General features: G+C 41.4%; 1 protein-coding gene across 1 annotated transcript in view; it reads right to left on the bottom strand.

The window, feature by feature from the left end:
• The window catches only part of LOC147676766 (palmitoyltransferase ZDHHC1-like), a 452,133-nt gene that overhangs the window by 362,869 nt on the left and 71,815 nt on the right, over positions 1–17,449 (bottom strand). Inside the window, exon 2 of the mRNA XM_086945205.1 lies at positions 15,680–15,838. Coding sequence (XP_086801331.1) covers positions 15,680–15,838 — 159 coding nt within the window. The remainder of the gene's footprint in view (positions 1–15,679; positions 15,839–17,449) is intronic.

The raw sequence follows: 17,449 nt of genomic DNA, 5'->3' as shown, positions 1-17,449 counted from the left end.
GGCCCCCAAGACTTTTGTAGAATCTTCACGGCTGAGGGGACGCTTTTCGAGAATGGGACCCAAGCCCTAGCAGACAAGCGTCCGAGTTCCAAGGTGTCCCAGGGCCATTTTAGTGGACCAGGCCCAAAACCGAAGAGCCGGCCGCCATTTTGAGAGTCCTGTGGCAGCCGCCTATCGCTGCACCGCAAGAGCGGGCGCATCTCAACTACATGGTGAGCGAGACGCTGTAGTCGCAAGAGCGGGCGGAAAACAGCTGAATGGCGGAAGAGGCACAGTGTAGCAAAAGCGGGCGGAATGGCAACTAAAACGATAAAGGGGCGCCCCACTACAGCTTGTCTTCAGGTCAAACGGATTGTGGGACAAGGTCCAGAATTGAAGAGTCATCAAAAGGCAAAAAGTTCCGCCGGACCCCGGGAGCCGGCCGCCTATGTCGGGGGCGATCTCAGGCTACACCAGTGCTATAAGACTTGGGGAGGGTGTCGGAGCCAAGCGTCTTCTCCGAGTCCATGGCCATCACACCGCCCCTCAGGGGCCTCCGTCAAGCTGTTTAGGAAGGTAACATATCACATTGTTTTCTAATGCAGTCAGGTCCACAAACGACACTCACTTACTTTGAGAATAGTGAAGCTGCAGTAGGTGGAAATAAGCTTCAGACAGTGTTACAAGCGCTGCTCAGAACTCTTAACTATGGCACCCAACATCCAGAACTTATGCTATTTGAGAATGGTAGTGACATCGAAGCATCTCAGGGACCAAAACCATTAACGTACTTTCACGTATGAAAATCTTACTTGGGGAGGGGGCAGGAGCGAAGCGCCCCCTCCCAGTCAGCGCCACCACACCGTATGTTGAAAATCTGAAGCCATCGTTCTACAAAGTCAACTAAACTTGGATTGAAAAATCTAGAAAAATGTACAAACTGAAAACCAGTTTTGGTCTGCATAGCATCAGTAACAACGCTTGAGTCAGCTTTGTGTCAAGCCGCCATTTTGATTCAACAAAGCACAGGCATTGAAAAAGGCTGAAATTCAGAACTCTAAACTATGGCACCCAACATCCAGGAGCTTGCTATCCGGATCTTGGAGCCTTGTGCTGTTTTCGATCTATTCACACATCGGTCCACTACTGACATCATCTTATAAACCAACGTTATGTAAATAGTTTTTTAATAAAATGTTTTACCCTGTTTCTTTGCTGGTGTGTTGTCTATATTTTTAATATTTGCATAGGGTTTGTCGTTATTTTGTGCGGGATGGGTGATGGAGCCGAGCTGTCTTGCAGCCCTCATGGTGTGGAGCTCAGTTCATCTCACTATTTTCGTATTTCTCAAGAAGGGTTGTTCCTAATATTTCTATTTTAGCGAGGTCAAAAAGAGATCCAATTAGTGGCCTACTGATTTTGCTCGATTACTTTTATTTTTTTACACGATTTTTCACTATCTGCAAAGGCCAAACAGAGTATTGCGACTTTGTGCTTGTTTGTAAATAGAGAATGATCCAAAGAGAACCAATTCTAAAACAGTAAATGCTTGGACAACAATCAATCAAATGGAGAGACAAGGAGGCACGACGGATTACAACGGGGGTAAAGGCCTGCGTTAACTACCCTTCAGTATCTGCAAAGAGAGAGTACTACTAAGGCAAAAGAGGGGAGGGGGGGGGGGCAGCGTTCAAAGCACATCAGCGTGCATAAATACGAAAATGTTTTTATCTATCACGTACTTGACATTTTAAAGCTTTTCATATTTGCTATTAAAAAACCAATGAAATTCACAGAAAAAACCATAGGTTATAGTGGATATATAGTTAGGAATTTGCATTTACAAAACCTTGAAAATTCAATGAAAAAACCATAGGTTATAGGCCATATATAGTTAGGAATTAGCATTTACAAAACCTTATTTTACTCGCATAAAACCATTGAAATTCCATATATAGTTAGCTAACTATAAGCGCTAACTATATATCGCGCACACGCAATCCACTGCTGATGATGTCACATATTACATCATTCATGACATGGTCAGTGACATCACTGATGACATCACTGATGACATCTCAAATGACATCACTGATGACAACTCAAATGATATCAATGATGACATCTCAAATGACATCACTGATGACAACTCAAATGACATCACTGATGACATCTCATTTGTCATCACTGATCACATCACTCATGTGATAATACAATGAACCTCTTCAGACTCTAATATAACCTTACATACACTCAGTATAAACAGACACTCACAGACTGTCACTCATCCATGGAGTTACTCACACACCTAGTCAGTCATGCAAAGAATCAATCACACCTCCATTTCCTCAACTATACAGTTATACACATCTTACTTATTCAAACATATAATAACACATATTTACTCTCTTATATAATCCCTGATACAAGCTCACAGTGATCGATACAGCCACTCACACATTCACTGGCTCTTATGTTCAGTTATTTATATATCTCAACTCTCACATGTATTGTGTTTTACATACGTACTTACTTGCACATGTAGCAATGAGAAATCCATTCACTCACCAACACACCCATGCACAGTCAACCGCCCATATAGCTGTTTCCACATGCACTCTTGAACTCATACTCCTAGTGAATCAACTGCTTACACATCTATGCACAGAGTCACGCACCTCCCAGCCACCCACACACACACTCAGCCTCCCATTCAAATATTTGGGCAACCAATCAATAACCCATATGGCCACTCTTATAGCTACTGATCAACACATGCAGCAGCTTACACAACATCAAACATACTGATGCACGAATTAAGACAGTTTAGTCACTAACCCATGTACTCAGTGAGACACATTTAATCACTCACTCATACAGTCAGTCATGCACCTACTAAATTCTTCATCCAGACACTTATACATCCACTCATTCTTCAATATGTGAAACATATTTAAACTTTACAGACACATACAATCACTGGATGTTGTGATCAGTGATGTCATCAGTGATGTCACTGACCATGTCATGAATGATGTAATATGTGACATCATCAGCAGTGGATTGCGTGTGCGCGATATATAGTTAGCGCTTATAGTTAGCTAACTATATATGGAATTTCAATGGTTTTATGCGAGTAAAATAAGGTTTTGTAAATGCTAATTCCTAACTATATATGGCCTATAACCTATGGTTTTTTCATTGAATTTTCAAGGTTTTGTAAATGCAAATTCCTAACTATATATCCACTATAACCTATGGTTTTTTCTGTGAATATATATATATATATATATATATATATTCAGTGAAAAAACCATAGGTTATAGACCATATATAGTTAGGGATTTGCATTTACAAAACCTTATTTTACTCGCATAAAACCATTGAAATTCCATATATAGTTAGTTGCGCTAACTATATATCGCGCACCCGCAATCCACTGCTGATGATGTCACATATTACATCATTCATGACATGGTCAGTGACATCACTGATGACATCACTGATGACATCTCAAATGACATCACTGATGACATCACTGATGACATCTCATTTGACATTACTGATCACATCACTGATGATATCATTCATGTGATAATACGATGAACCTCTTCAGAATCTAATATAACCTTAGATACAATCAGTGTAAACAGACACTCACAGACTGTCACTCCTCCATGGAGTTACTCACACACCTAGTCAGTCATGCAAAGAATCAATCACACCTCCATTTCCTCAACTATACAGTTATACAAACTTTACTTATTCAAACATATACTACCACATATTTACTCTCTTATACAATCCCTGATACAAGTTCACAATGATCCATACAGCCACTCACACATTCACTGGCTCTTATGCACAGTTATTTATATATGTCAACTCTCACATGTACTGTGTTTTACATATGTACTTACTTTGACATGTAGCACTGAGATATCCATTCACTCACCAATACACTCATGCACACAGTCAACCGCCCATACAGCTGTTTCCACATGCACTTTTGAAACCATACACCTAGGGAATCAACTGCTCACACATCTATGCACAGAGTCATACACCTCCCAGCCACCCACACACACACTCACTCTCCCATACAAATACCTGGGCTACCAATCAATAACCCATATAGTTACTCATATAGCTACTTATCAACACATGCAGCAGTTTACAGAACAACAGACATAATAATGCACAAATTAAGACAGTTTAGTCACTAACCCATGCACTCAGTGAGACATATTTAATCACTCACTCATACAGTCAGTCATGCACCTACTAAATCCTTCATCCAGACTCTTATACATCCACTCATTCTTCAATATGTAAGACATATTTACACTTTACAGAAACATACAGTCACTGGATGTTGTCATCAGTGATGTCATCAGTGATGTCACTGACCATGTCATGAATGATGTAATATGTGACATCATCAGCAGTGGATTGCGGGTGCGCGATATATAGTTAGCGCAACTAACTATATATGGAATTTCAATGGTTTTATGCGAGTAAAATAAGGTTTTGTAAATGCAAATCCCTAACTATATATGGTCTATAACCTATGGTTTTTTCACTGAATTTTCAAGGTTTTGTAAATGCAAATTCCTAACTATATATGGTCTATAACCTATGGTTTTTTCTGTGAATTTCATTGTTTTTTTAAAAGCTAACATCTGTAACTGTAAAATGTATTCTTCTTTAAATCTTAAAATATATTTTAGATGTTTATTAATAATTTTTTTTTTTATATTTTTTTTCTTCGCTTCCAGTTCGCGAACCGGGAAGCTTTCCGTTAGCTCATCTTGATGCCGCGATCTAGTCCGCGAACCGGTAAACGTTACGTTAGCGGAACTGTGACGCGTCGCGGAAGCGCGACGTATCACGTTGTCGCGTAATGCGTCTAATGACGCGCCACGTTAGCGCTCCCGGAAGTGCTCCGGACCGCGAACCGGAAGCGATCCGAGACGCGGCGCGCACCGCGTAACGTAAGCGGAACAGGTCATGTGACTTGTTTATCAAAGTTTTCATTGGTTCATTTCACTTTTGGTTTCCAAATGATGTATGACTAGGTCATGTGACCTAAAAATAACACTTTTCATTGGTTCAGAACTTTTGCTTTTCCCAAATCATGTAAACCCCTCCTTCTTTCCTCACTCTGACTTTCATCTTGGTGAGAGAAAGACCATTTTCCTGGAGTTCAGCAATGGCTTCTATACTTGCTGCAGCTGGTGCACCCCCACCACCACCTCCACCTCCTCATAAGAAGAGAGGACCTCCAAGTCAATTTATCTCCAACAGAGAGGAGGAAGAGGAGGAAGAAGAAGAAGAAGATAGAGATCAACCAGAATTTATCCCGGAGTTGCCCCGTGTTTCTAAGAGGAAAACAAGTTTCATCTGGCAGTTTTTTTCCATCCCTCCAGGGGACAAGAAGGTCAATGCTAAATATGCCACCTGCCTCATCTGTAAATACAGATTGTCTAGAGGCACAGAGAAAAAATATAGTATGGGCAACTATACTATGCATCGCCATATGGCCAGGTGGCATCCCTTAAACTACAGCCGGGCAGAGTTGAGGGACCTACAAGACAATCCCCCGACAACTCCTGTGGCCAGATCTACGTCAACAATGTCTTTGACAGGAAGAGAGGCACAGGAAACTGTGCCAAACATTCAGCCAAACTTTAAACATATGAGGTTTACCTGTATATATTGTGGTGCTATGCTCTCGTATGGGAACATGAGCGTGAACTTGATTAATATGGTGTTCGAAAACCATAAGTGCCCTAACGCACCCAAGCAGTAATTTTTTTTTGCTCCTGTTGAGCCCTTTTCAATACCTGTTTTTTTGTTGTTTCCCCTCCATAAAAAACACAAAAAAAACATAAAACTGTTCTAAAAATACAAAAAAATCAAAAAATGTTCAGAAAAAAAAAAATAATAATAAAACAACAAAAACAAAAAAAAAAGTTCTTTTCAGAACTACCTCCCCTTTCAAATAAAATTGCTAGAATGTTTATCACTCTGGCAAGCTCTATTTCTTTTGGTTCGCTTTCCCGTTCGCTGCCCGGTTCGCGAACTTGAAGCGAACCAAAAAAATATTTTTTTTAAAAAAAGAAGAGTTAGTATAAGGGAAGTAAACAGAGAGTAATGTTAAAAGAAAGACAGCTATAGGGAACAACCTTCTCCCACCATGTTTAAGGTCTGGATTGTTGGACATAGTTACATCCACTGGGCTCAAAGGTATGCTGAGAACAGAAATTTACCTAACCTCAATTTACAAGATGTGGAAATTAAGTGGTTGGGCCAAAGAGGATTAAAATGTCACCAATTGATACCATTGGTGAAAACCTTTATGCATTTGCCAAAACCTGACCTGTTAATAGTGCACTGTGGAGGTAATGATTTGGGCACTTTGACAGGGGTAGGTCTGGAAATGCTTTTAAAGGACACCTTTGAGCAATTAATGGCACTTTTTCCTCAAACTGCCTTGGTATATTCCAATATATGCCAAAGACAGAAATGGAGGTGGTCCAACCAATTTTGTCCACAAATTGAGAAAGCGAGGAAGCATGTAAACAAATCTGTTTCAGCTTACATGAGAGACCATGGAATGGGCTCTCTGTACAACAATAACTTGCGTTACTACATGCAAGATATCTACAGAGGAGATGGAGTTCACTTCTCAGATGAGGGCAACAGAATTTTCATTCTGAATTTAAGACTGTGCATTGGTACCTACTTATAAGTACCTAAATGTACCATAAACCCAAAAGCTCTTCTCAGAGCTACCCTACATCTGATCACTCACAATTATTATTTTTCTCTAACTTTTTTCACTAATTTTCCACAAAATTTGCTCCCCGGAGCGCTACCCGGTTCGCTAACCGAAAGCTAACCTCGCGGATTTTTTTAAAAAATGTTTTTTTTCCGCACATATAAGCCTCCTCAGCCACGCTCAGAAAACCTAGGGGGTCAAGATAAGTCTACCATGACCCCTTCTACCCATTCTAAACATTATTTGCCCTCCATCTTGTATCTTAATGCGACCGAAACACAAAATGGTGGACTCCCGTGACGCTTAAGGTTCGCTAACCGGGCCGCTTTCCGGAAAGCGGTCCTAAAAAAAGGTGGGAAAGTAATTTACAGAAAAACGACTAGAGACACTCTCACCAAATATAGATTAGCTCATACTACATAACAATCCCTTTCATTTTCACAAATTTGATTGAAATTCCATTTAGCCATTAAGCCTGTAGACCTCTCTAAGTACCGTGAGGTAAATTACTTCACAAAACACATCTGAAGTGTTGGAATTGACAACCAATGAAAATGTTACTTTCATTTTCAATTTTTTTTTCCTGACATTTGATTGGTTATGTACCTGAATATATATAAAGGAAGAGAAGGAAACACAGCCATTTTGACTACTACTTCCTGAACTACATTTCAAGAGCCTTTTCACCTCCCTGAAAATTAAATTGATAATTTGTAAGTGGCACTTTAAATTAATTTGTAAAAACGTTTTTGATAATTATTTACTGTCCCCCTGCTATAGTTATAGATACAGATAGACTCCTCTGTTATATTTATTAATTGACTTACACTTCTCTGCTATAATTATGAATTAACTTACTTTAAGTTCACTGTTAAAAAAACAGAACTACCTGTCTGAACTTAAACCCAACAGTGCCCTAACTCTTCTAATTTAATTATTGTTTTATGCAATTTACAGCAAAAAAATGGAAGGGGAGCAAGAAAAAAGTAATGTTTCCTTCGAGATTACATCCGAAGACATTGTAAATGAAGAAAATGTGGATGAAGATTTTATGGATCAATCTTTTGACGAACAATTTATTCAAACCTTACAAGAGACAGAAACATCCATGTTCGACGAGATACCAGATGATATAATGCTGGAAGTTTTAATGAACTATGAAAATAATAAATAATTTTTTTTTAAATCAAAATAAATAAATAAATAAAAAAACGAACAAAAACAACAAATAATTAACATACAGTATTACAAAAGTCTATCATTCTTTTATCCTTAAAGTTCGCTGCCCAGAACGCTTTCCGGTTCGCGAACTTGGCGCTTACCACGCAAAAAAAAAATTATTTTTTTTGGACCCTCCTAGGCCCTTTTAAAACCTCCACATAAAACCTAGGGGGTCAACGAGGATCTACTATGCCCCCTTATGGTAATTTCCCCCTTTGTTTTGGCCTCCTCTTGTCTCTCGATCCTACCGAGAGACAAGATGGCGGCCGCTCCGGACTGTTTAGAATGTTGACAGACACCGAAGAGCCAATCAGCTTCGCATCGCAAAGTTCCGATACGCGAAAGGTTCGCTAACCGGATCGCTGCCCGGAGCGCTGTTACAGATATATATCTTGATTTAAACGTTAATTTCTCAAAATCCACTGAAGCACATATATTGAGACCTAGCAAAGGCACATCGGGCTAACAGTCCCTACAATTTTGCAAAGTTTCGTGCAAATCCATTCAGCCGTTCGGGCTAAAAGTGAGTCCAACCGCCCTATGGAAATTAACATGGAAAAAACGCGTTTTGGGACCCCCCTTTTTTCTCGGCCCCCCCTCCACAAAACCCCCCCAAATTTTCAAGTGCTGCACAGAAACAAAATGTGCCATTTTCCAGAAAATTTCAGCCAATTCCGTCCACAAACGCCAAAGTTATTAGGCATAGAATTTTCAGAAATCCCATAGGGAAAAAATCCTAACTATATATACCTACTGGCGACCGCCAGTAGGTAATATATATATGTATATATATGTATATATATATAACATTTCTATGGCAAAATGAAACCCCTCATTTTGTTCCTTTGCAAATTAAATGTTTTAAGTGTTAACACTTTATTCCAATCAAGATGACTTCAGGTGTGCCATACTTTTGTCATAAGTAAGACTGTTAGCGCTCTAGTTGTTCTTTAGAACACTCTGGGACATTCTGTCACTGGGCTATAGTTGGGCTACATCTGGCTGATATTTGGGCTACATTTGTTTTTTTTGTCTCTGGTGGCCATCTTTGGGCTACATTGGGCTACATTGGGCTACATTTGGGCTCTAACATATATATAGCCCAATGTAGCCCAATCTATATTTTTCAAAGTAAATTTTCGTGAAAACCACTGGAGCATATATCTTGAGACATAGCAAAGGCACATCGGGCTACCAGTCCCTACAATTTTGCCAAGTTTTGTGGAAATCCATTCAGCTGTTAGAGCTAAAAGTGAGTCCAACCGCCCTATGGAAAACTCAATGTTAAAAACACGTTTTGGGACCCCCTTTTTTCTTGGCCCCCGATTGACGAAACCCCCCCAAACTTTCAGGGGACGCTCAGAAACCAAATGTGCCATTTCCCAGAAAATTTCAGCCAATTCCGTCCATCAACGCCAAAGTTATTCAACATAGAATTTTCAGAAATCCCTATTCAAAAAAATCCTAACTATATATACCTACTGGCGACTGCCAGTAGGTAATATACATACATATATATATATTTATATATTGCAGCACACTTTGTCTCGTCAAAAGAACGGCAAGCACACAGGTATCCAGTTCTTCGATAATTTTAAAAAATATATATATATATATATATATAAGAAATCCACTCTCCACACCACATCTCCGGCGCTCGTCACAAATGAGAGAAACGGACACTTTGTTTCAGTCAGCAGCCGCTGGTAAATTTCTTTATTTATTTTCTAGTGCATTGCTGTGATGAAAACCAAACGCGTTTCGGCGATCCCGGTCGCCTTGCTCGCTGGTAATTTAAGAAGTACCTACTCTTTGGGCTTTACATGAACTGAATAATGAAGAAGAAAATGACTCTAGTATCAACACAAATCAAGTTACGAGAAATGAATCTACTTCAAAAAGGTGCAGGAGAAGCCCTTTTAAGCCACAGTCAACATTTATCCCTCTCATGCCAAAAGACGCGATAGATGTGTTCCATGACCGTGTTACAGAAGAAATGAAAAAATTAAATTGCCAAATAAATCACAACAGACGAAGACCTAATCAACAACACATACAGTTCACTAACCTAATGGAAAAGATCAACAAAAATCCTGAGATAATAGTGAAAAAATCCGATAAAGGGGGCAATATTGTTCTTTGGAGTAAAGTGGACTATGAGAAGGAAGCTAAATGGCAGTTGGACAATATAAACTGCTATGAGAAAACATCAATGAAAACATACAATAAAGCAAAAGATAACATCAAAAAGGAATTACAAATATGGAAGAGTGAAGGGCTGATAACTAATGAAGAGTTTAAATTTATGTATAACAGCCATCCAGCAATGTCCTTTTTATATTTGCTCCCTAAATTGCACAAAGGTCAAACCCCCATACCAGGCCATCCCATAATCTCTGCTATTAACAGCATGACTGAACATGTAGGTCAATATATAGACTATTATCTACAGGATCTGGTGAAAGGATTGCCTTCATATATAAAAGACACTGGCGATTTCTTAAAACGGATTGACAAAATGGAGTGGACTGATGATTTAATGCTTTTAACTCTTGACATTGAATCGCTATACACTAGCATTAATCATGAACAAGGTCTGCAGGGTGTAAAATATTTTTTGGATACACGACCAGCGGAGTATATGCTGCACAACAAGATGCTCATGTCACTAATAACTTGGTGCTTGAAAAATAACTTTTTCACCTTTGGCAAGGATGTATTTAGACAAAAGCGCGGAGTGGCCATGGGGGCCTGTTTTTCCCCGAGCTATGCGTGCTTGCACGTTGGGTTCTGGGAGAGACAGGTCCTCATGAAACACTACCGCCAAGAAATGGAGCAAAGAATTTGTCTATGGGTGAGATTTATAGACAATGTTTTTATTGTATGGAGAGGCAACAAACAAAGTGCAAAAGAATTTGTTGACAAACTGAATGTAAATGATTATAACCTGTACTTTACATCGCATTGCAGTGAGAACTCTATTGAATTCTTAGATGTTCAAATACAAGTAGCAGACAACAAGTTAATCACCACCGCATATAGAAAGCCAACTGCAGGCAATGCGACCCTCCACGCATCTAGTGCCCACCCAAAACACCTAATTGCCAGCATACCCTACGGGGAAGTACTGCGATTAAAACGCATATGCAGTACCCCCGAGGAGTATGAAAGATGTAAATACGAGAGCTTAGAAAGATTGCGAGCTAGAGGGTACACAGAAGATATGCTTACCAGAGCCACAATCAAAGCAGGCGAAAGGCCTCGATCAGAATTATTACCAACTGATATCGAGGTAAATAGTGAAACTGTAAACAGCCAGGAAGCACCAAGATTGATTACTACTTTCAGTAGACAGGAGCGGAAAAAAAGAGCAATACTCAATAGAAATTGGCCAATTGTTTTAACAGATAGTGTTCTGAAAGAAGACCTTTCAGATAAACCACAGGTGACTTTCAGAAGTTGTAAGAACATGGCCACCCATGTTTCTCAACCGCAGACAGCAGGGGCTCCTGTAACTATGTGGTTACTGAGTAAACAGGGCTTCTATAAATGTACTACTTGCCGGGCATGTAATTTCGGCATTAACACCACTAAATATAACTATGACTGCCGTACAGAATTCGCTGTATACATACTTACATGCACATGCGGGCTCAGATATGTGGGCAGCACCATTAAACCAGTGCATGTAAGAATACTTCAACATATACGAGCGATTATCAATAGCGACCCCACCTACCCGGTAGCAAGGCATTTTAAAGCAATTCATGACAAAAATATCAACTGTTTAACTTATTTTGTAATTGATTTAGTACCGGTGCCCAAAAGAGGTGGAGACAGAGAATAGCTTCTGAAACAGTTAGAAAATCGATTTTTAAGATCACTGGTTGATCTCCCTGCCAGTACTCCCTTGGTGCCTTTTTACCTCGACACAGCACATAAACAATTAAAGCATGAATTAAATTATAAAATGTTATAGTTCTGGAATAGGCTCTGGAAGGTAGCAGAGTTGGACCCATACCGAGAGGCTTTGAAGGACCTCTTAAGATCTCCCCAGGTAGAGACTTTAAGATGGTTCTTGTCAGGTTCACATGGCCACCCCCACCCCCGTATATTGTTCTGTTACCCGGACAGCGATGCACACAGCAGCGTCCGTGACAGCCGCCATCCTTAGCCTGCACCTTTCGACCGGCAGCGAGCGAAGCAGGCAAGCATCACCGCAGCGCTACAGACTACACTACCCAGCAGGCCATGCACGAAGCATGCGCAGGCCGTTCCAGGCATAAATGGCGGCCGCAATTCAGAAGCATTTACAACAAGGGGTGGTGAGGGACAGAGTCTCTGAATTAAGCAGAAAGCTGGATCAAGCCCTGATCTTTGGACTGGGTAAGAGTGGTCTGCTCAATTCAGACACTCTGTTCATCACCACCCCCTTTTGTAAATCGATTTTGGCCACTATAGGTGTGGCAGGGTATACTCAGACATGAGTCCCTTTCTCACTGCTCCATCAGGATTCAAGCAAGCCGGGCCGAAGAGGCTGAAATGCCAGAAACCGGTCCCCGGTAGCTTGTCTCCTTTCTGGTAAAGAATTGGCTTGGTAGTTTAGTCTGCCCTGTTCCCATGATGCACTGGGCCAGGGACAGACTGATTTGCATATAGCCAGGTTCTGAGCTGGGATGGGGCAGTGAGATAAATAACGGTGATGGATCAAGCCCTGATCTTTGGACTGGGTAAGAGTGGTCTGCTCAATTCAGACACTCTGTTCATCACCACCCCCTTTTGTAAATCGATTTTGGCCACTATAGGTGTGGCAGGGTATACTCAGACATGAGTCCCTTTCTCACTGCTCCATCAGGATTCAAGCAAGCCGGGCCAAAGAGGCTGAAATGCCAGAAACCGGTCCCCTGTAGCTTGTCTCCTTTCTGGTAAAGAATTGGCTTGGTAGTTTAGTCTGCCCTGTTCCCATGATGCACTGGGCCAGGGACAGACTGATTTGCATATAGCCAGGTTCTGAGCTGGGATGGGGCAGTGAGATAAATAACGGTGATGGATCAAGCCCTGATCTTTGGACTGGGTAAGAGTGGTCTGCTCAATTCAGACACTCTGTTCATCACCACCCCCTTTTGTAAATCGCAATTCAGAAGCGGCATCGGATATTGCCAGACGCTAGCAGAGGCTAGTTTACCTTGGGAGAGGCGCGAGGCTGGCGCTTGTCTCTCATTATCCAAAGGAGGAACCTTGAGCAATATTAGGAGGAACTCTATTACCGGCAAGTACGCGGAGCCTTGTTTTGCCCCGGTGCCTGCCAGCTACCTCGAGGGTTTGGACTAAAGACACTTGCCGAGCAACGTAATCCCGAGAAGGCAAGCAAAAGAGACCCGATAACGGTACATAAGCGATATCGTTAACTGCTGGTGTTGTACCGCCGCAGCCAAACTTTCCCTACCTCAGCAAGCGGAACTCGAGCGGCATTTTCGGCCGCTACTTTGCACAGTGCCCTCCGTTGGCGAGCTACCAGGACAGGTGCTCATGCGGAGGACAGTTGGCCCCTATGGATCGCTCGGTATTGTCGGCCGAGGGGGTTCCGCAAGGAGTTGCTGAATCGTGAAGGGTATCGTTGACTTTCCTTTATTATTTATTCCTGGATGAGTAATCTTTTCTTTGGTGATGCATTAAACAGCCTTACTGTACTGTACCTCGTTGTTGACTGGGCTTTCTTATTGCTTTCTCACGTTGCTCAGGGAAGGGCGAACTAATCCCATACCTCTGTGTCACTCACCCAGGGAAACCCGTAGGCAGTTGTTGGCTTTTTTCTATGTAGGCCTCCCTCCGTTTCTGTTCTCACTGGCGTCAAGTCGACCCTGAGGACCAAGAGGATAACAGTTCTCTTGCTTACGTGATTCACTTGGGAGGTTAAAGATGGACAGCTTTTGGCTCAGCCCTGATTCCATGAGTGATATTTCGAGGGAAGAGCTGAAAGGAATGTACTGGAAAAAATATTCCAACTAGAACTAACAGGATATTCCACATGGCTAACAAAATATTTTTTGCTGCATAAATCAATTCCACTGTTTGAAGCATCAATAGAAGAAGTTACGCCTCCAGGGGCAAGAAAGCTATTTTTACAGTTTAGATATAAGACCTTACCTACCAAAGCATTTTGCTCATGATGGAGCGCGAGTCCTTTGGTAGGTGATTTATGTCCTGCGTACAAAGCCTGTACTGAATCTATTGTCCACATACTCTTTTTCTGCCCTCACTATGCATTGTTAAGGGAAAAACGGATAACACCCCTGTGCCGATCCATTGGGCCAGGACATTATTTAGAAATCTTGAGATTATCATCAACAGATACACTTAGATTGATAGTATTTGGTATTTCTCTGTTTATTTTTGCCATGTGGATCAGGCGGGGAAGTTAATGCAATGAATGTACTTTAGCCGTTTTTCAGTTAGCATTACTATGTCAACTTAATAATGAATACTTGCTATTGGGTAGTGAAGAATTTAGTTTGACTTACAACTTTTAGGATTTTATGAATCTAAACCAGGCTATGAATCTAAACTAGGCTGCTAACTCGAAAATGAATTGTTGTATTAAGTGCAGTGGAACTTTGATGAAATTTGGTGTTTTATATATTTGTACAGTTATACACTTTTTTGGATCTATGAGATCGTAATAAAGTACTACATTGAACTGTATATAAGTGTTTTATTGTAGTCAATGGTTTTTTTCAAGGCTTTGATCGATTTAGAACTTTTTTTACTTTCTTTCCATTTTATAGTCAATGCATGTTTCTTTTACAGGACTATTGTGATAATTTGTTCAGTTAAATCCCTAAGGCTTTCCAACGTTAAGGGCATTTGACCAACAGCAGGGTTTCATTTCTAGCGGTCTGTAGAAAGTAAAATGTTATATTTGAGGTGAAAAGGGTATCTTTTATTGTTTTCAGTGGATAGAATCAACAACATGAAACTTTTCCTAACAATTCAGAAGTTATCAGTGGCAACCTGGTCTTCGTTTTAATTGAAACTAGGTATTAATGGAATCACCACCTCAGAAATGTAGGGTGCAAAAGGCAGTAAAAAAGTACACGAAAATTCACCCTCCAACGACACAGAGTTGAAGAATGCAATACAGGCTCTCTGGGCGAATAGTATGTCCCCAAAGTTGCAGGGGTCCCCAGTTCCTTCAGGGGGCTCACTGTTTGGGACAAGGCCCATGAATATCTGAGATACAGGAGACTCAAGGGTACCTCTTTTTCTGCACTGTGGGGCCGCATCATTTTGAGTAAAGTTACACTACTATGCATGCAACACTTTTGTGTGGATTGGGGGGCAAAAGCGCCTATTTTTTATATAAATTGCCATGATGATTCTGAACATTTTATGGCGTAAGAATTCCCAAACACATTGGCACCTGAAAACATTGCAAATAAGAAAACTTCTTATCCAGCAACGGATACTGGTCGGGTGGACGTTTGGTTGCTGAGCAAGCCTCAATCCTTCTTTGGCATAAAAGACTTCCCATGCATCTTGCAACAAACACTAACTGTAATTAAGATACATGTTATAAGAGGTGGCCTCAACAGAACAAATGGCAGCAAGCAGTAAATCGGGAGGGGGGGGGGGGTGGAAGGAGCATGCAGGATGACAGGCTGTGTGCAAGGACACTGGATAGATGGTGATACATACTTAGATAGATGTGGAAGCAGAAAAGATGTCCTAAAAGAAGGACTACAAGGAGCCCCAGAAGGACAACCAGTGCAGCGAGGACCAAGATTGCAGACGCTTGTGCCTCGACGGGGGCTGCAGGCAGAAACACAAACCAGACATCTGTACTGTTCTTTAAAACTGAAAAGCAAACACAACAAGGGTGTGAAAATACAGAAAAAGAACCATTGTAAAATTAAAATATTACACAGCATAATGAGCACAACTGGGAGACGAGAACAAAAAGAGGCTTGTAAATTGGTAATGAACACGTTCAAGAAACAGAACAGGGAATGAAAACCAGTATTAATGAGTATGTTCATGGTCTGTGGTCACTGCTTGCTATGTACAGAACAAATTCACTTCACAGGCTTCTTTTGCGTGGCTGGTCAACAGGCTGATGGTCTGCGAGTGACTGGGCGCGAAGTGTGCACAATGGTACATTTATTTTTTGTGTAGGAGCTGCACAAACAATGCGCACTATGGCAACGTCAGAATCGAACTTAGACGCCCTATGCAGGGCGACACTGAGTGGAGTGACCTGTGGGCAGCGTGTGATGGATGCACGACAGTAATGTGGATGGCTGCACTATGGGATTTTTACATTGTGATGGGCGTCCACCGATGTGTATGGTACACTATAAAGGCATCTATAGATTTTATGGGCAAGGCAGCACTGTGGTATCTGTGGTCTACAACTCAGAGGCACTGCATGGATGCATACAGTGGCCGCACAACTGCACGTTTTGGTGGAATGTAAAAGGGTGCTCAACTTCAAACGGTATGTGGGGGCTCCACAATGGCATCCTCAGAATGAATGATCAACGTTCCTTACCTTCCCCCCCACTCCTCATCCTTTTCAGCTCTTCCCCTTCCCTCGTACCCTTAATTCTTCTCTTACACCTCATTTCTCTTCAACCTCCCCTTCCTCCTCCTATGCTTCACAACCCTGTCTCCCCTCTCGGTAATTCCATCCTCTTCCCTCCCTCTGACCTTACAGTCCCATACTTCTCCCCAAACTACCAATTAGCCCAATCCACCCCCCCACTCTGCCTGGTGCCTATCCCCCTACATTCACCTTTCATAATCTAAGGAGCCTGTCCAGCACCTTCTCCTCTCTTCTCCCCATTCCTCTGGCCTTCCTTTGTCACCTTTCTCTCAGCCAATGATCTTTTTCAACAATGCTTGGAAATTACACACTATAAGGGCTCAATTCTGGATCTTGTTATATCTAAAGCAGACCTGCTTACTATTGCTCCCCCTATACATGTAGACTGGTCGGACCACTTCCTCATTCCCTTCAGTTTTCACCTATCGCACGTTATAACTCTCGGCCAACCTAAAAGGGCTTTCTACCTGGTTCTGCAACACTAAAAACATTGATATTGACACTCTGTGTGATTCTGCTATGTGTTCACTTCCTAGACTAGATCCGAAGGTGGATGTCAACGACTCACCTCCCATTGCCTCTCAGTCCTAGCAGTCGAAATCGATAATGCCGCTCCACTCCAAAGCAAAAGGAAAAGCCCACCCCCTCAGCACCTTGGTTCAATAAAGCTCTCTATTATGAAAGGAAGAACCTTAGAATCTTGGAGAAACATCCACCTCCAATCTCTCTCATTTACGTTTGGCAAGATCCAAATACCACAAGCACATCTTCCATGAAAAAGCATCACATTTCAGATACCTCCTCGACTCAGCCAAAAACAGACCCCAAAAACTTTTTGACCTCAACAAAAACCCAAACTGCTC

The sequence above is a fragment of the Lissotriton vulgaris genome, chromosome 12, assembly GCF_964263255.1.
Source record: "Lissotriton vulgaris chromosome 12, aLisVul1.2, whole genome shotgun sequence".
Taxonomy (NCBI): Eukaryota; Metazoa; Chordata; class Amphibia; order Caudata; family Salamandridae; genus Lissotriton; species Lissotriton vulgaris.
This window is presented reverse-complemented; position numbering and strand designations above follow the sequence as displayed.